Consider the following 19641-nt stretch of genomic DNA (forward strand, 5'->3'; position numbering starts at 1 on the left):
GTAGCAACAAAGCTTCATACATGGATGATGAAATTTGAATTTCATATCGGTTTCTTGTAGCCTGAAATATTATTCTACTTTTCTCCCAACCAGTAAAAAAAAAAAATACTTATTTTTAACTCAAGGAGATGGGCATAATTTGGCCCATGGATCAGATGGATGAGAGATTGTCAACTCTCATCTTATGTCCAGGTACAAGAGCATCTTTGTACAAGCCTCTATCCTCTCAGAGAATGTTATTGCATAGGAGAAAGACCACAACCTTTACTTGTTGGGCAAAATGAGGACTGACCTGGGAAAAATAAAATTGGGGCAATAGCAGTTTTTCTAATTTCCATGTTACAGTTGGAGACTATGTCACATGCCCATGGGGTCTTTACCATGGATAGAGAGGCTCTTTTAAAGATATTAAATGATAGAATTGGTTCTTATGAAGGTTATTTTTGCACAGTGTTGAACTAAGAAACAGATTGAGGGCTTTATAAAGTGAATGCACAAGTTACTAGGGTTATTTATTTATCTATCAGTGTTTTCATTTATTTTTTATATTTTGAGACAGGTTTTGCTGTGTAGACCTGGCTGTCCTGGAACTCTGTAGACTAGGCTGGCCTCAAACTCACAGAGATCAACCTACAAGTGATTTTTATTTTTCTATTTTATTTTTTATTGGATATTTTATTTACATTTCAGATGTTATCCCCTTACCCCATCATTTCCCACCCCCCCCACCCAGGAACCTCCTATCCCATCCCCCTTCCTCCTGCTTCTATGAGGATGTACCTCCACCTACCCCCCCCCCACTCCCACCTCCCCACCCTCAAATTCCCCCAGCCTTCATGGGACCAAGGACCTCCTCTCCCACCTATGCCTAACAAGGCCGTACTCCCCTACATATACAGCTGGAGCCATGGGTCCCTCCCTATGTGCTCCCAGGCTGGTGGTTTAGACCCTGGGGGCTCTGGTTAGTTGGTATTATTATTATTATGGGGCTGCAAACCCTTTCAGCTCCTTCAGTCTTCTCTCTAACTCCTCCATTGGGAACCCCTTGATCAGATCAATAGTTAGCTATAGCATCCACCTCTGAATATGTCAGACTCTGGCAGACCACTAAGAAGACAGCTATATCAGGCTCCTGTCAGCATGCACTTCCTGGCATCCACATCAGTGTCTACCTTTGGTGACTGCACATGGGATGGATACCCAGGTGGGATGGTCTCCAGACCGCCCCTCCTTCAGTTTCTGTCTCACACTTTGTCTTCCTATTTGCTCCCTTGAGTATTTTGTTTCTCCTTCTAAGTAGGACCCAAGCACCCACACTTGGTCTTCCTTCTTCGTGAGTTTCATGTGGTCTGTGAGTTGAATCTTAGGTATTGCAAGCTTCTGGGCTAATATCCAATTATCAGTGAGTGTATACCATGTGTGTTCTTTTGTGATTGGGTTACCTCACTCAGGATAATATTTTCTAGTTCCATCCATTTGCCTAAGAATTTCTTGAATCCATTGTTTTTAATAGCTGAGTAATACTCCATTGTGTAAATGTACCACATTTTCTGTATCCACTCCTCTGTAAAAGGATGTCTGGGTTCTTTCCAGCTTCTGGCTATTATAAATAAGGCTGCTATGAACATAGTGGAGCATATGTCTTTATTATATGTTGGAGCATCTTCTGGGTATGTGCCCAGGAGTGGTATAGCTGGGTCCTCAGGTAATGCTATGTCCAATTTTCTGAGGAACCACCAGACTGATTTCCAGAGTGACTGTACCAGCTTGCAATCCCACCAACAATGGAGGAGTGTAGAAGATCTTGTATTAAAGAAGACATGACATACACAAGCTAAAAGGGTATCAGTGGAACAAGAATGTAAATTGTGGAGAAAAGCAATTCTTGGTTGCCCCAGAAACAAGATAATAAGGCAGATGATGATACTGAGGCTTAATTAGCGGGGTATGGCTCTCATGAAAGAGGGACTGTTTGTTTGCAAAGATACTAAATATTCTCAAATGATTTTGATGGATCGGTGACCCAACATTACCATGAACACATCAAATTTATTAAGTACACAGTCACTCCAACATTACACTGTTATGTTGGCATCTCCAACATAGCATGTCAAACATGTTAATTAATTTAGTATAGTTTTAATCAATCCTTGGGTATATAGTATTGTTAAATTCAGTGATAGGTTTTTGGTTCCTAACTTATCAGTGTATACAATCTGAGCACCAATCATTTTAACTGATTTTATAATTTCTCAGTCCAAGATGACAACTTTGTCCATACAATGAAAACCAAAAATAATAGACACATAATCACGCATAAGACCAGAGGAGTGTACAAATCTAATAAGTATTTATTGAGGTCGGCTTTGTGTTCACCATTGCTCAGACCCTGTGAGATAATACAAACAATTTCAGAGACTGGGCACCCATTTCATAGAGTGAGCATTCAGCTGAAATTTTCCATGACTCCACAGCGAGAGAATAATGGAAGCAGGTTTCTGTCAGGCATGCTCTGGGTCCGTGGAATTCCCTGTGCTAGCTGTGTCTTGTTAGAGAGATGTTGGTCAAGCCATTTGAAAGAGAAAAGGTCATGTTGTCTAACTGATGTCTGGCTTCTTACTCCTTTGAAGCTGTACCTCCCAAGAAGGGACAGTCCAAATTCAAGTATTACTGTGAACAAATTTCTACAGTACTTGAAGTGAATTAACCCATTAACACAGATGCCACAGAGCGTGATGCCATACTTGGATTCAAGTGAACAGCGAGCACCATTCTCCACCTCAACAGTCCCACCGGTTTATACCCCAGATGCCATACCAAAGCCAACACTTGCTCCCAAGAGACATCATTTCATCTTCTAACTCCAGTTACCCAACTGTATCTCCCTCTATAGACTGTGAGGCCAAAGGCACATTTCCTTCTTTTACTCTAAAATAAACATCTCTATTAATAAACAGAAGAGATGTCAAGTAAGTCCTAAGGCAGAAATAAATACTGGAAGCAATGTCAGTGAAGATGCCCACTCAAGTCTGACGCTGTTTGGACAACTTTTACTGAACAGATCATAGTTTTGATAGCTAATGACATGTCTATAATCTCATACTTTGTGTACTATGAAGTTAGCATTTGCATAGAGTAAAATGACAAGTGCTTTTCTAAAATGAAGTCTGAGCATCATCACTGTTTTGGAATCCTGCATTACTTTCTCCTTTCCCAATGTCCATGGAGCCATAAGGATTCTCTTCTCTTTTTGTTTCATTTTTCCTGTCAAATAAAACAAAGTCACATTAATAAAATGATGTTAGAAAGACACTTACACTGACCCAAGAAATGGCACCCTGGGCTAAGGATGCCAAGCTGTAGAAAACAGCAACTTTCATAAGCTGGTACCATGTTTACACATTAATTCTGCTCCTATGAGAACAGTTCAGAAGTATTGATTAAAATTAAAAGTTCATGTTGATTTTAACCCAGACTTTCACCTGCTGAGATTTTTCTTGCACCTACATTAGCATACACAGGAAATTGTCTATTTGAAATCATTGTATTTTTTTTAATAGACACAAACATTTAGTAACCATGGGAGAGTCTGTTGCTACAAAATGGGAAACGACATTACCAGGCAAAAGGAAGTGCTTTACACAGCCAATCTTAAAGAATCTCTAAAATAAATTCCTTCAGAAATTTTTGAAAAATCTGGAAATATCTCTAAAACATACTAGGTGGTAAATAAAAATATGTAGTCCATAGTTCATATATACTAAAAACTGATAACTTTGGTTATCAGAAACAAAGAATGGCAAAGGAACTCTATTACTCCCTTGTATTTTTGAGAATTTTAATGTTGGCTGCACTACCTAGAAAGTGTTTTGTGCACATCTGTGTATGTGTGCACATGTGCATATGTGTAAGTGTGTATGCTACATTGCACATGTGGAGATCAGACAGCAACCCCCAGTGTTGATTCTCAACTCCCATTGTGATTGAGATGGGTTCTATTTGTTTTCCCTGCTGTGTACAGCAGGCTAACTGGCCTACAAACTTCTGTGGATTTTCCTGCCTATGCCTTCCATCTCCCTTGAGGAGTGCTGGGATTATAGATGCTTGCATCCTGTATCTGGTTTACATATGGGTTATGTGAATTCAAACTCAGGACTTTCACACTTGTGTGGCAGGTGATTTTACCCATCTCCATAGCCTTGGCTTTTCAAATGAAGTTATTTGGTAGAATTGACAGATCTCTATAGTAAAGAAATTAAATAAAATAGACCAATTTGTGTAAAGTTTCAACTGAGAGTATGTTTAAACAACTGGAAACATGCATACAATGTTGTCAGATGATACAAAATACTAACTTATTTGAGAAGTCCAACAAGAGTCAATATTTTCTCAAGTCAGGAGCTAGAAGTCAGGTCTCTGGTGATTAAAACCCTCAATCAACTCAGTTCTAGAACAAATTAGAGGGTGCCTGGCCATGAACTCAAATGATAAATTTGAATTTTCCAAAGAGGAAGGAAAGTAACTACAGAGTAGTAGTTTGAAGCACATCTCAATGGTTCATTCTTATGTGAGATTACACTTTGTGCCCCATGTCAGTCCATCCTCTGTGGATGAAGCAAGACTCATCAGTGAGAACAATGTCTTACTGAGTTTGCAGTTGGGATATAACATTATAGATAGAATGCACTTGACTACGGCATCCCAATACACCTCAGGCTAAACATCTAATATGTGAGCTTGCTAGGGTGGTAAAGTACTGCTAACATCTGCTAAGTTTCTAAGGGGTATATCAGAATATTTAGGTAGATAATTTGCCAAATAAGTAATTGGCCTGTGTGTACGCAGTGCTATCTGTTGCAAGTTTCCCAATCCATGCATTCTAAAACGACAGATACATCTAGGAAAGAACACTCACTTCTTTCGACCTTTGATCCCAGTGACAATCAGGATGATGATGCCAACCACTACCATTCCCATCACAACACCAAAAATAATCAGCCATATGGTGACAGGAGGCTGGTAAGGTGGCTCCAGTGTTGGGTGAATCCCCAGAAACTCCAGGCTGTTATCATTCAGGCCGAAAACATCATTGATACGACCCCGAGACATCCTATTTGCAAAAGAGAATGAAGTAAAAGGGGATGCTTAGACCCAATAAAATTCTGCACCATTATTTCCGCCTTATATCAGGGTTCCCAACGGGATTTAATAAGCTTTGTCATAAGAATGTACAACTAGAACTTTGTGCAATGGCACGTGCCTGTAAAGCCAGGGCTTTAGGGTAAGGACTACACAAATTTGAAGTAAACCAGTTCTGCATAGCAAGATGCAGGACAGCCAGGGGAACATAGCAAGACAGTCTTTTTTAAAAGCCACAAAAAATATACACCTAAAATAACAATGAAATCGAAGTAGATAGGGCCAATGGAGAGATACAAACTTTTGACAGTTACTTGTCTTTCATACTTGGCAACCTGAATTCGGTCTGTCAACAACCTCATTTGAAGTTTGAGTTAGAAATATATAAAGGGGGAAGGGGGAGCTGGCCTAGAGAGAAGGCTCAGTCGTTAAGAGTTTTTGCATCTCTCTTCCAGAGGACCTGAGTTTGGTCTCCAGAACCACATTGGGCAGCTCACAAAACTGCCTGTAACTCCAGCCCCAAGAGATCCAAAGCCCTCTTCTTGCCTCCACAGGCACTGCACACCTGCTGTACACAAACATGTAGGCTCACACACTAAAATGTTAAGAGAATAAAGTTATCATGCAAATTACTAGATTTCATGATAAAAAAAATTTAGAATGAGAAAATAGCTTACTATTTATCATGTATAGGTTCTGAATTTTAAAAGTAAAGTCAGCATATTTGGCAAGAATTTCTCCGCCTTCAGCATACATGTAAAATAAATACAGACAGCCAAGCGGTGATGGCACACGCCTTTAGTGCCAATACTTGGGAGGCAGAGACAGATGGATCTCTGTGAGTTCAAGGCCAGCCTGGTCTACAGAGTGAGTTCTAGGACAGCCAAGGCTACACAGAGAAACCCTGTCTCAGAAAAAAACAGCAAATTATTTCATTAAAATGACATTACATCAAACAACACAAAAGCATAACTGAATATCTCTCTTTTATAAATGAATCATATCCTACACCCAAATCGTTGAAGGAGTTGTCCAAATAGAAGGTACTGACATTTGGAAGCAGCATTGCAGCGGAACATGGGAAAGAGACCTCTGCATTTCTCAAGCACTGAGATGATAAGTAGCTGAAGTTGGAGGAGCAGAAAGGATGAAGATCGTTGACAACAAAGTGTAATAGAGGAACATTTTGTTTTATAGACTAAAATGTCTAGCACCACAGCTTCCTATCGATGGGTATAGCTCAGGTGACAGGTCAGATTCCATCAGAGAGGAAAAGCAGCTAACACAGAGTTAGCCATAAGCCCTGGCAACCTCAAGAGTTTCTCAAGTCATTTTATAAGAATCATTTCTAGAAAAGAAAGTTTGAGATTCCCTGTAGCTTGTACCTCGTAATCCAGGAAGAGAAGGCACTTTCAAGACAATCTCAGCCAGCATTTTGTCTAAGGCTGATACTAGCCTTTTTTTGGAGGAGGAGAATGAATCTTGGGGCATGATTCACACACCTCAATCAGGCCAAATTTTCTAGGCACACCCTAATCCAGCAGATCTGAGATCTGGTCTGAAGGGTAAATAGAATTCCTGGTATAGCTCAATAGCGTCATCTAGTGAGATGCCAGGTACAGGAAACTTATTAAGCATTTTGTTTGCTAGGGTCCTTCCTTCATTCCTCCCTCCCTCCATCGTTCTCTCTCTCCCTCTCCTGCTCCCTCTCTCTGTCTCTCTCTTTTTCTCTCTCTCTTTCTTCTTCTTTTTAATGAGGAAGATAGCCGTCTATCTTTTATTCCAGCTGAGGCAGTCCGGACAAGTTATTTCTTATGAGTGATCACTGCTCGGTGGTAAATTCTTCTCTTGGTGTGAAAGGAATCTAATGTTTACCATCCTTATTTCCTGCTTTGGGCAGTTCAAGAACTCTTTCATAATGTCCCCCATACACAAGGCGGCAGTGTGTGCTCATTTCTCATCTGCACTTTCCAAGCATGGGAGCCACGCCTCCTTTAACCAAAAATGACATCCCTTTACCTGAGACCATTGTCAAGCTAGAGAGGCTAGGGAGTGAATATCACCAGAAAGAGTTCTTGGCCAGTGACTAGTGAGAAGTGATAAAAAAAAAAAATCCGAGCTCCCTTAGTCCTCTGCTGAGACAATTCGGGTGCACATTTTACCATATCCCAGAGTTGTCTGACAGGACTGCCCAGCAGAAACTCTAGTTCCTGATAGCTTGTTTGATAACTTGAAATCTGTCACCTTTCACCGGGTCTCTGTCTCCAGTCCACAGTTTCTATAGGAGCTTCTCAGCACTGCTTATGCTTGCTGGCTTCCTTCCAAATCCAGTGCTTATGCCTAAATCTTTGTCTAAGGACCTGCACCTGGGCAGTCCCCAATCAAAACCAGTCTCTTGCTGTTGGATTATAATAGGACGAAAAACCCAAGTTTGGGTGGCCAAAAAAGATGGTTCGGCCAGCAAAATGCCTGCCGCACAAGCATGAGGACCTGAGTTTTGATGCCCAGCATACATATTTAAAAGCTTGGTGTGGTAGTACCCAGCACGATCCCTAAAGTTCACTTGCCAACCCCGCTGAATTGATTAATATTGGGTTTAGTGAGACATCATGTCTCTAAAAGCAAGGTGGTGATGGGTCAGAAGCGACAGCTATGTCAACCTCTGGATTCTACATGTATAACCATGTTACATGTACACACCCATACACAGATCCATACATATATCACACACGACCACCACCTCAGCCACAAGAACAACCCATGTTTTGAAATAAGGTAAAAGACATAAATGACTCTGAATGATGTCCAGCACACAAAAATATTGCACAAAATGTAAGCTATTGGGGCATTATAGCTAACCCCTTCATCTTTATATGATTTGTTTCAAAGTAAAACGTCACCTGATGGCCTCTTCAACTTCACTTCTAGGAATGACATCAGATGCATTTTTGGGTGAAGTGACAAAGAAGTTGAAGGAGACTCTTGGACTCAAATCACTCACCCGTATATCTTCCTCCCTGTGGGGGAAAAAAAAACCAAAGGCATCATTTTTTTCTTTCTTCTATGGATTCAAGGCCAGCCTGATCCACAGAGTAAGTTGCAGAACAACCAGCAATACACAGAGAAACCCTGTCTCAACAGAGAGACACACACACACAGAGAGAGAGAGAGAGAGAGAGAGAGAGAGAGAATGAATCAAGATAAGTCACTGGTGACCTAGAAGTATGAGAAGCAACATGGTAGACAGTGATGTTCCAGTGTCATGGAGATAGAATGTTAGCATTCTCTGGCTTGGCTCCATCCAGCAAGTGTTGTGTAGCATCTATGGATAAAGGTAAAAGTAGGGCTCACTACACAGTGTGACAAAGCAAGGCTCACACAGCTCCCAAAGTGATCCTAGCAAAAACTAAGGCAGAACATGTGGAGAGCTATAATCTTTGAATAACTACTTGACCACCTCAAAAGCCAAAGTCTATGCAATGGTCTTAAGGCCCCAATGAACTTTCTGTGCTCACTTTTGCCCTAACACTGCCCTGACCACATCACCTATTTACTCTCTAGTAGATGCTTCCCTACACACAATGACCTTCTTGCTGTTCTCTCTCTCTGTCTTCTCTCTCTCTCTCTCTCTCTCTCTCTCTCTCTCTCTCTCTCTCTCTATCTTTCTCTCTCTCTCTCTCTCTCTCTCTCTCTCTCTCTCTCTCTCTCTCTCTCTCTGTGTGTGTGTGTGTGTGTGTCCTGATATAAGCTCCAAGAAGAAATTTCTCTTTTTTCCTACTTTACTTCTAAGAATGAGATGAGAGTGTATGGAGAGAGACAGAGAGACAGAGACAGACAGAGGCAGACAGAGAGAGACACAGAGACACAGGGAGACACACAGAGAGATGTTTAATAACAACAATGTTCATAACATCTACAAGTTAAACCACAAGCATCTTAAAAGGAAGGAATCCAAATTCCAGGATGCCAAATAAAATTCTGGACCATTCTTATGCCAGCAACCCTAGTTAAGACCAGTTAGACCCCAAATAAACAAGGAAACAATAGAAAAGGAGATACAAGAGTAGGAGCAAGAAGAAAGGGTTCAAGTGGGAATCCTATTAGAGAACTACAAAATATAGCATATACATATGTGAAATCTCTATTCAAAAATATAGAAACTAAAGCCTACTTGGATATTCTCCTTGATTTGACTTGAAGAGAGTTTAATATCTAGAGTAGTGGAGCAGGGAGTTATATATAGAACCTAGCAAATTTCCTAGTCTTGCAATGACTTGACTAGCCAGGGGTGGGGTGTTACCCAGAGGTGCTTCTCCTTCTCAAAGGAGAAGGGGAGGGGAAATGGGGGAGTATCTGTGTGAGGGGGTACTTGGACAAGAGTGGACTGATATTGAGATGTAAAGCAAATATAACAACAACAACAGATTCTAGCAAATCAACTCACCCAAAAGGAACTGTCTGGTTTTTGACCTTTGAAAAATACACTCTCATGGCATAGGCAATAGATGATCGGAACAGGTACATTTCGTTGTTGGTCCATTCATACTGCAAATTTAAATGAAAGACACCATTGAATGGGGGCAGTGACAGAGGGAAATGGGAGAGTCCTCATCATTCTTCCAAGGATTCTGGCCATCAAGTCTTTGCCCTCCAATGTGAGCATGCATCAGCATTTGGTGGTTGGAATGGATTAAACTGACTATTACTTGTAGACTTTCTGATTTCGAAAATCTAGAGTGAGAATCAAGAATCTGCATATCTACTACCCCAGGAGATGCTAATGCTGCTGGTTAGGCAAGCACCCCTGCTTCAGGAACCAAGGGGCCCATCGGTCCTTTCACTTTGGTTTGATATGAATTGAGATAAGAACTCCAAGGATAGGTTTATAGATAGGAGACATCCCAAAGCTCTGTGATTTGCGTGGACTGTCTGTATTTTGTAGGCAACTCCTTTTGACTTTTACTGTTTTGCTAGGAAGTTCTCAGGTATTTGAACCATGCATTTTGCCAGCGAGCATTAGAGGTAGAGGCATTTGCTATTTCTTCCAGCAGATGGCAGTAGAGATCAATAAATGAAAAAGGAGTTTCCTTTCTCCTTTCCCTCTCAGAGAAAAAGCAACACAGAAGCATAGGAAAGAATTGTTTTCACTTAAGGTTAATTTGACCCATATGTGAAGTATGGGGTTTTTTAAAGTAATAGTTATATATAAATGTTGTCCCCAGTAATTTTCTGGCTAGGACTTTCATATTTTAAAACATTGAAAAGCTAAATTCTTAAGATAATGCCATAGCTCCAGGTGATGTCTACAACGAAATGACTTGAACTGGACCTGCTGCACATGGGCACTGAAAGTACATCTCACTCAGTGATCGGATTTAGAATGTCACACCATCAAGTTTGCATGGAAAGGGAACATGGCTGCAAATGCCCAGACAAGAGAATCTAGAAGTTTCCTGATCTGCCAGGAGTAATCTCAACTTACTAGACCAAAGAAGAGCTAATACAAGTATGACGAAGATAAATATTCTCGTGAGCCTGCAATGCTCATTAAGAAGTAGGAATTCGAACTTGGAGTTTAGAAACTACAGACTTGTGTTTCTTCTATAATTGTTGTCTGGTAGCCTGCTCTTTTCTAACGAGCGACAGAAAGGGAGTGGATCATGATGGGAGAGGAGGAGGGGAGGAGCTGGGAGGGATAGAGTGAGGAGAAACTCTCATCAAAATACGTTGTATGAGAAAATAATCTATTTTCAATAAAAGGGGAAATTGCTTTCTTGTGTTTTCCTTTTTAATACTTATATTATGTATATTGGTGTCTTATTTATCTATGAAAATACAGCAAAAATTGTCAAGTCTTGGGAAATATTTAACTTTTCAGGAAATGAAGAGCTAGAAATCTTCGGATCTATATACACTGACTAGGCAGTTTTCTGTAGAACATTGGACTGTTTTATCTGATTGTCCCAGGTTTCTAGGACACACCCAAGCTATTCATCCCATTTACCTGAGACAAAAATGCCCTCTCTTCTTTCCTAATCAAAGTTGCTATTGAAAAGGAGGCTATTTGAGATGAAGAAGGGGAGAATGAAGGTGGAGTGGGGAAGAGAGTAAATGAAGAAGCCATGAATCATCATCAAAGTAAATTATGTAAATGTATTAAAATGTCCCAATGAAACCCACTTTGTATATTAGTACTACATACTAATAAAATTGTCTCCCTTAAGAGCTGGATCTAGTGAGATAAGTGTTCAAGGGAGAGTGATAATTAAATCTAAAAATTATAAGATTTTCTATTGAAATATTTTGTTACCCTAAAGTGTATCTTGAAGTCAATGGTTCTCAAACTTGCCTGTACCCAGAACTTCCTGGAGATTTTAAAACTCTTTAATTTTTTTAATGCACTTATTTTACGTGTATGAGTGTTTTGCTGATACTATGTGCATGCCTGGTACCTGTGGAGATCAAAGAACCAGGGGCACAAGAACACCTGGAACTGGGTTAATAATAGTTGTGAGCCACCATGGTGGTGCAGAGAACCAAACCTGGGTCCTCTGCTAAAGCCATAAGTTCTCTTAACTGCCAAGTCATCACCTCAGCTCCAGATTCAAAAACTCTTAATGAGCCTAGGCACAGTGGTGCATGCCTCTAATCTCTGCATTCAGGAGACTTTCTGGGAGTTCAAGGCCAGCCTCATTTACATAGTGAGTTCCAGGCCAGCCATAATTACACAATGAGACCCTGTCTCAAACAGAAAGAAAACTCTTGATGCTCAAATCTTGATATCACACTCCAAAACAATTAAACCAGCATCTCTGGAGGTGTAGCCCACACACTCATATTTTGAAGACTTTTCATGAAGTTCCAATGTTAAGCCAAGTTTGAGAATCAGAGTTTCCCAGTCATTCTAATGTATACAAACCACATGAAGGGCTTACAAAAATAGGGATCCTGATTAAGCAGGTCCAAGACTGGGACCTGAGATGCTATACTTTTTAAGCAAGCTTTCAGATTAGAATTTTTCCCCATAAACCAGACAGTTAATAAAACAAGAATGTAAATGGTTATTAAGAAAACCAAATCAACCAAAAACCTAAAACAAACCAGCTCCTCATCGAATAACCACAACCTTGTCCTTAAATACAAGTCATAGTGATGAATCAATTGGGAAGGTGGGTGTTTGATAATTAAGGATCAGTACAGATGTTTCAGTGCAGATCTTCATAACGCACTCAAGGTAACGAGTGAACAGTAGGCATTGCGTATCCAATAAGAGATGGATTACAAGGAAAAAGAAGGAAATGAGGGAGGGAGGGAAGAAAGAAGAAAGGAAGGAATTAGTTGAAGGCCAGAGCTGGGCTTATAGTTTTAATCAAATCATGTGTCCTCTCTTTCTTTAGATCATACTGGAATGGGATTTCAAGGGAAGAGAAAGCACTGGGGGAAAATGGAATCCCAAGTTAGAACAATACTCACTGCATTACTTCCAAGAGCTGACTTTAGGCTTATCCTCACTTTAATGCTTTGGTCGGCATCTGGTTAAAGAGAAATTTCAGACAGCTGGTTAAGATGACAGACTGACCACACACTTAGTTTTCCCCACTTTTCAAGACTGCAGAAAGGTAATGGTAATAGGGTTTTTTTTTTAAAGGGTACAGACACAGCTTTTAAAAGATTAGAAATAATGAGAAGCTGGCAACTGCTTCCTGAGAAAATCATAAAAGTCATTGCTTGATCTGTACATGGACGAGATTACAGGCCAAAATATCGAGATTCCCAGAGAAAGCTTGAGATTCCGATGTATCTGAGGTGGGAAGAGAACAGGAAATTGGTACTGAGGTTGTGGTTAAAGCCACTTTAGAGATGGCATGGTTTTGCACACCATTGTCACTTACTCAGAAGGTCAGTTGGAACTTGTTCCTCAACAGAACAAGAAGTAAACCTGGAAAGAAGATGTGGAACCCAGGAAATTGGATTCAACCCAGAAGAACCAGGAGGTAATTCTGAAGGACGATTATGGTCCATGCTAAGATGGGAGTATGTAAGACTCCAAGGGAAAGTTGCTAGGGAGGAAAATGGAGACTGAAAAAATAGACATATTCTACTAGCTAGTAATAAAGAGATACTCTGTTTGATGATGACTTGTGTATGCCAAAAACTGGGATGAGTAAAAATTCTGATACAGACAAGGCACTTAAGAAAGGATACTGCATCATGTGTTACTTGGCTGTGTGGGTGGCCAGACATAAATACTGATAACTGCTTTACTAAAAATCCCATCAAAACTTTACTGAGACAGTGAACAGTGAATGTGGAAGAGGAGCTGGGAGAGGAGTTCGAACATTGATAATAAGACAGTGAAAGCAACGAGGTTTGAGAGTTATGAAAGTGACTCTCAGAAACACATGGTTAGCTGATGACAGTGTTTGCCTTACGAGAGTGCCCTAGTTAGGTTTTGTTGTTGTTGTTATTGTTTTGGTTTTGTGTTGGTCATCTTGACCCAGAGTTAGCTGGGAAGATGAACCTTAATTGAAAGAATGTCTCCATCTAATAGCCTGTGGGAAATTTTCTTCACTAATCATTGATATATGAAGTCCCAGAACGCTGTGGGCAATGGCGCCTCTGGGCAGGGGATTATGGGGAAAATCAAGCTGAGCAAACCATAGAGAGCAAACCAGTTAGCAGCATTCCTCCACGCCCCCTCTTCACTTCCAGCCTCCAGATTACTGCCTTGAGTTCCTGATGATGAACTATAATCTATAAGGTAAAATGAGCCCATTCCTCTCCAAGTTACTTTTGGTCATGGTATCTTTATCACAGCAATAAAAAGCAATCTAGGGCAAAGAGCCAGATTCAAAGGCAGTAGGGGAGTACTAGACTTTTATTGCAAAGGTGAGACTAATAAGAACACTTGACAACGTTTGCAACACCATCTGAAGAAGAACACACAGTGAGCTGTGCCCCAGCCCCCGCAAGGCAATAGCTAAAGGACACTAAGAGAAGCAAACAAGGAACAATGCACAATGAGTGTGCAGTCAGTGAACTCACATGGGCTCCAGGCAGTGTTCCACCCCACAAAAGAATTCCTGTTCTGCTCTTTCAGCCAGTCAAACAATGGTTGGAAGTAATTGAGCAGTGGTTTGACATCCATGTTCCTTGCTCCTGTCACGTTTTCCAAGGCTAGGGTCCAGGGCTCTGAATTTCCAAGGCTCAGCATATTTCTACACAAGAAAAGAAACCCATCAGAGTGTGAGTCATTTTGTAGGTTTCCAGGTGGGCATACCTTTGCACCGACACTCTTTATACTCCTTCTGTTGGAATTGGCTAGATTTTCTTCTGGCAGATTATAAAAATAAGGCATCTTTTCAGAGGAATTCGAGCCTCAACCCCTCTTTTCTTCCAATTGCTCAAAAGAGAGCCCTGTAGTTATCACATAGAGACAAGAGGTGGCCCATCCAGGAATCTCATGACCTATATTCCTGTCTCATTCCAAATTGAACATTGATTTCATGGTTGGTTGGAGAAATTCTGAAGTTCCAGTTTTGGGGGAGTTAGGGGGTGGAGGACACAAATAAATGAAATTAAATCATAGGCATGGAAATTAGTGATATGGGATGCTAAGAGAGGTTCGGCATTTTGAAGCATTTCTTACAACAACTTCTGCCCAGCTTCAGTGGAATTTGCGATGTCACATTTGTGCAGTGGGCCATCATGTTTAGCTGCTTGACAAAGGGCTGCTTGAAACTGGAATTGGTAAATGGTCCTTGTGTAATACCTGTACAAGTAACAAAGAAACAAACAAAAAGAAGGCTTGTGTTTTATTGCTATAGTAGAGTCACAGAACCAAGGAAATATTTGAATTCCTGGCCCAAGCATTGGCTAAAAGTCTTTCTCTAGCAGGAGTCTGCCACGAACTCTTCAGATGCAACACACGCTATTTGCATTGCATATATTTAGTGATAGAGCAGTTTTGCTACTGTGTCACAGGTTAGTCACATTTGAATTGCTGTTCCAGAGTTATTTATAGCCCTTGCCTATAAAGTGGTATCAAGCTGGTCTTTATGCCAGGTAAATACATTCCAATTTTTATAGATACTGGAGTTGAGGCCTACACATGCCTGCATCCCAGCATTCAGGAGTTCAAGAGCAGTCTGGGACATGCAATATGTGTCTGTCTCAAAGAGACAAAATAAACAATAAGAAAAACACTCCTTAGATGCATAGTGAACTCTGCTAGTAATAAGAAGATGGACTAAACGTATTTTTCTGCTTCACTAAATGATCCTGGTATGCTGGTTGTTTTTGTTTGTTTTGTTGTTTGCTTGGTTTGTGGGTGGTTTGTTGTTGTTGCTGCTGCTGCTGCTGGTGGTGGTGGTGGTGGTGGTGGGTTTTTTGTCAACTTGCCATAAGCTGGAGTCATCTAGGAAGAAGGAACCTCAATTTTGAAAATGCTCTGTTCAGACTGGCGTCTAAGTCAGTCTGTGGAGAATTTTCTGGATTAATAATTGGTGTGGGAGGGCCCAGTCTACTTGAGGAGGCGCTACCCCATGAGCAGGTGGTCCTATGAGGTACAGGAAGGCAAGTTAAGTCAGCCATGAAGAGCAAGACAATAAGCAGTGTTCCTCCATAGTCTCTGCTTCATTTCCTGCCTCCGGGTCCTACTCTGCTTGAGTTCCTGTCTTGGCTTCCCTCAATGACCAGTGATTGGGACAAAGCCAAATCCTCTCCAAATTGCTTTTGATCATAGTATTTATCACAGCTATACAAAGTAAAGTAGAACAATCCTTAATAATGGGCAAAATGTCTCGTATAAGCGTATTTAACCCGATAAAACATGTTGATTAAATTGGATTGAAATTGATCATCTACATTAAGCTCGTGGTAGGAGGGAGATAGAAAAGCTTTGTAATTATCACTTCACTGAGCCCTTTTTATGTTTTTGCCATTAGCTAGGTCTATCCTTTAAGCCCTAGATAGTAAATAGAGAGGACACAACTGTCATTTACCGAATGAATGAGAAATCATTAGAAACATGGAACAGAACTGCAGGGTCACAGTATGTCTCATCATGAGGCAGAGGCTCCACCACACCAACGATATTCCGCCTTGAGAAGAAAAAGGGAAGTATACATTAGTGAGGGGCAGACCATCATGAGAAGAGAGATCTGAGCTCAACTACAGCAGTTTCACCTGGCAATAGTATTTATATTGGAACTGATTGTCAGTTAAAATAAAAAGAATATAAAGCCCAGAAAGCAAAGTGTCTTGTGAGTTTTCCTCATATTGCCGTAGTTCAACCAAAACACACCATTGGAAAATATATGTCTCTTCTAAAACACTAAGCTAAGAAAGTCCATAAAGTACATTGCATGGCTATAAATATGCGGTGAAAAACTGATAAACTCCTCTCAGACATCACACGTTATGTGCTCCAGTAGGACAGAATTTTGTAATATTGAAATTTTATTCTTCAAAGCTAATTCAGATGCCTCCTCTTCTGTGAAGCCTGCCACCCATCTTCCAAGGCAGTTAATACCTTAAGTTCCCTCAGCACCTGGGTTTCTTTTAGTAATGCTTTATTCTCTTGCATTTTATTAGTATTATCAAATAATAGTTATGTAAAATAATGGTTCTTGTGACATAATACCTGTATCTAATATACTTTAATCATCTCCAACTCCTTATTATTACAACCTGCCATCCTTCCTACTGTTCCCCTTCCTCTCCCTCTGAGGCTTCCTACTTTTGTGTATTATCTCCATTGTTTTCCTTAATTCTTTACCATATCTGTCCCTATGCTGTGTGGCTCTCCACATGTAAACTCCCCCTTGTCACTGAGACATGAGCTCGGAGAGGATGCAACTGGGTCTTAGTCATCTTGAGTAATAGATCTGTGCCAGAATACTAAGGAGAAACTTCACTTCTGATTGATAAGTGACCAAACGAGCAATCAATACATTGATGATTACTTTAGACCTTTGATTCCATAATAATTAAAGTAAATTAGCAGGGATCCAAAGGTTAGCTCAGTTAAAAAAAAGATAGAAAAGCCATATAGGCTTTAGTTTTGGACTTTAGGTAAAAGGAATATAGTTTTGTCCTTTATTATTGAGATTTTTATTGAGATTTTTTGGTAGACAACTTTAGCTCTTTGTGGGCAGCTTTGCTTATACACAAACATTAGAAACACCGCTAATTAATTACACATTTCTTGTCTTACCTCTTGGAAAATGACTCTTGAGGCAATATGGTAGGAAATTATGTCAGGAAACATGAGCAAAGGGCTGAGAAAAAAAGCAGGACTCCTCCCAAAAGGATATGTTTTCAAGCATATCAGTACTATAATATGAAATGATTTCCGTACCCCCCAGAAGTTTGTGACTCCGTAGACGTGACTCAGGAAAGCAGAGGAGCTGTGGTATTTATCCACCAACTGGCCCATCTGTCATTGATTGAGGCCCTGATCGGGATGACATTACTGTGTTAGCTCCTCCTGCCATTTGTGGGTTCAGACCTCTGAAGCCTGCCCTCAGGCAATGAAATAGATGTGTGTGTGTGTGTGTGTGTGTGTGTGTGTGTGTGTGTGTGTGTGTGTGTGTAGGTTCGCAACATGCTTTTAAATAAACAGTAAATGCACGAGGAAACATTTTGCAGATTACAAATTCATTGACTTACTTCATCTCCCACCACTTTTTCATCCACTGCTCTTTGGGAATTTCACCCTCAAAGACCATCCACCTCCACTTCTCTAACATGTAAGTAAATGGTAGCGTTCCAACAATTGTCAATGCCTGTTTGAGTAGGAAGTTTATTTCTGTTTCTGAAAGTAAAATGGAAAAGACCAAATATTAAGGTGGAAATGAAAGCATAAGTTTTGTAAGACAGCTTTCCTAATCTCAAGCTATTATTTCTCCTCAAGATGGAGTTACTACAGGATGATTAAATGAGAAATATTGGCAGTGGACATTGTGTGTGTTATATGTTTATCTTCTCAAATGATGGATTTGGAACAGGCTAAAGCCCTGGAACAGAACAAGTAAAATCCACAAATTAACTAATCCTTACTTTTTACTAGTTTCAACTGCCTTCTTTAAATATCCCCTTATCAGAGTTAATTATGGCAATTTCATCTATTTTCCCAAGCATACTGTTTATTCTTGAGAGCTGCATGTAGCCAGTGTCTGTTAATGTCTTATTCAAGACTGTATACCCAGTCCAGTGTCTGCTCTGTAATGCTCTCTTGTGAGTCCTTAGTAAATAAGCAAACATTAAACAGATGTGGTGAAACCTTGTAAACCAGGGTGGGGAGATTTTTTTTTTGCACAATAGACTATGTAAATGACAACAAGGCCTCATGCATTTCGGAGAGATGTCTATCAGTGACTAGCATGTATGAGAGCCTCAGTTCCATCTCCAGCACTGAAAGAAGAAAGGAAAAGAAGCTAGAAGAAAGGACCCTCCAAAGTTTCACTATTGGTCAATGGTGTTTGTAGAGGTATATGAGTTTGCTGTAGTATAAACAGCACATGATTTATTCGTGTATCATAGCTTGATGCTATGACATTAACATATACAACCATTGTATTTTTATATGTTAGCCAAAAATAAATTTAAACACACACACATACACTGGACATCTCTAGAGGGTACCATCCACTGGATAATCAAAAGTACAATGTACTGCAAATAGACTAATCTCCTACTTATCAAGAATACTAAATGCTTTTACAAGTTATGTATGTTCATTAGTTTAAAGAGGAAGCAGTGCTGCCTCCAGCACAGCACAGAAGCTCAAATGTGAATGCAGGGGTTATTATCTACTCTGTATATCTAGGAAAAAATGCCTTACACATGGTAGGTGCTCAATAAATTTGTTTAGAAAAATAAAGAGGCAGGCACTGTGGCTCGTGCCTAGAATCCCAAAACTTGCAAGGCTGCTGTATAATGACTGTTGGGAGTTCCAGGACATCCATAGCTACAGAGTAAGACCCTGTCTTCAAACAACAAAGCATACAAACTCCACAAGAGAAAAGAAGGTCAAATGAGGGAAAGGAGGAAAAGAATGAAGGATTCGATTGGTTTAACATCATTCACAAATCAAGCCCAGAGGCAAGAAAAGAATTTTTCAAGCTGGTGCTTTCATTGTATGACATCATAAGAAACATACCAATTTCATCATCTTTGCCTATTCTCAAGGCAGATGTAAAAAAAAAATCCACAGAACAAATCATTGTCTGTTCATTAGCATAAACGAATTGTATTTTAAAATTACCAAGTAAGTATAGTTACTATAAACTGCCTTTCCCATGTTGCTTTCTTCATCAAAAAGCACCACTGCTGGTTTATAAACTACTATATCTGGTTAATAGTGACTATTTCAGACATGATGATGGGCCTCCACTAGCCTGCTACCAGGCCTTTATCAGATCACTAAGAGCCAGAGATCAAGACAAAGAGAATTGTGCACACAAGGGTGGAACTCATGACCTTGACTTCATTAACTAG

At 40.2% G+C, this 19641-nt stretch overlaps 1 protein-coding gene across 1 annotated transcript in view; it reads right to left on the minus strand.

Moving 5' to 3' along the window:
* Positions 1-2328: 2328 nt before the first annotated feature.
* Ace2 (angiotensin converting enzyme 2) overlaps positions 2329-19641 on the minus strand; it is a 48672-nt gene continuing 31359 nt past the window's right edge. Inside the window, exons 11-19 of the mRNA XM_034486048.2 lie at positions 17812-17956; positions 16143-16241; positions 14789-14911; positions 14185-14357; positions 12613-12671; positions 9584-9684; positions 8040-8156; positions 4916-5110; positions 2329-3264 (exon numbers count right to left, since the gene is read on the minus strand). Coding sequence (XP_034341939.1) covers positions 3156-3264; positions 4916-5110; positions 8040-8156; positions 9584-9684; positions 12613-12671; positions 14185-14357; positions 14789-14911; positions 16143-16241; positions 17812-17956 — 1121 coding nt within the window. The 3' untranslated portion in view covers positions 2329-3155. The remainder of the gene's footprint in view (positions 3265-4915; positions 5111-8039; positions 8157-9583; positions 9685-12612; positions 12672-14184; positions 14358-14788; positions 14912-16142; positions 16242-17811; positions 17957-19641) is intronic.

The sequence above is a fragment of the Arvicanthis niloticus genome, chromosome X (assembly GCF_011762505.2).
Source record: "Arvicanthis niloticus isolate mArvNil1 chromosome X, mArvNil1.pat.X, whole genome shotgun sequence".
Lineage (NCBI taxonomy): Eukaryota > Metazoa > Chordata > Mammalia > Rodentia > Muridae > Arvicanthis > Arvicanthis niloticus.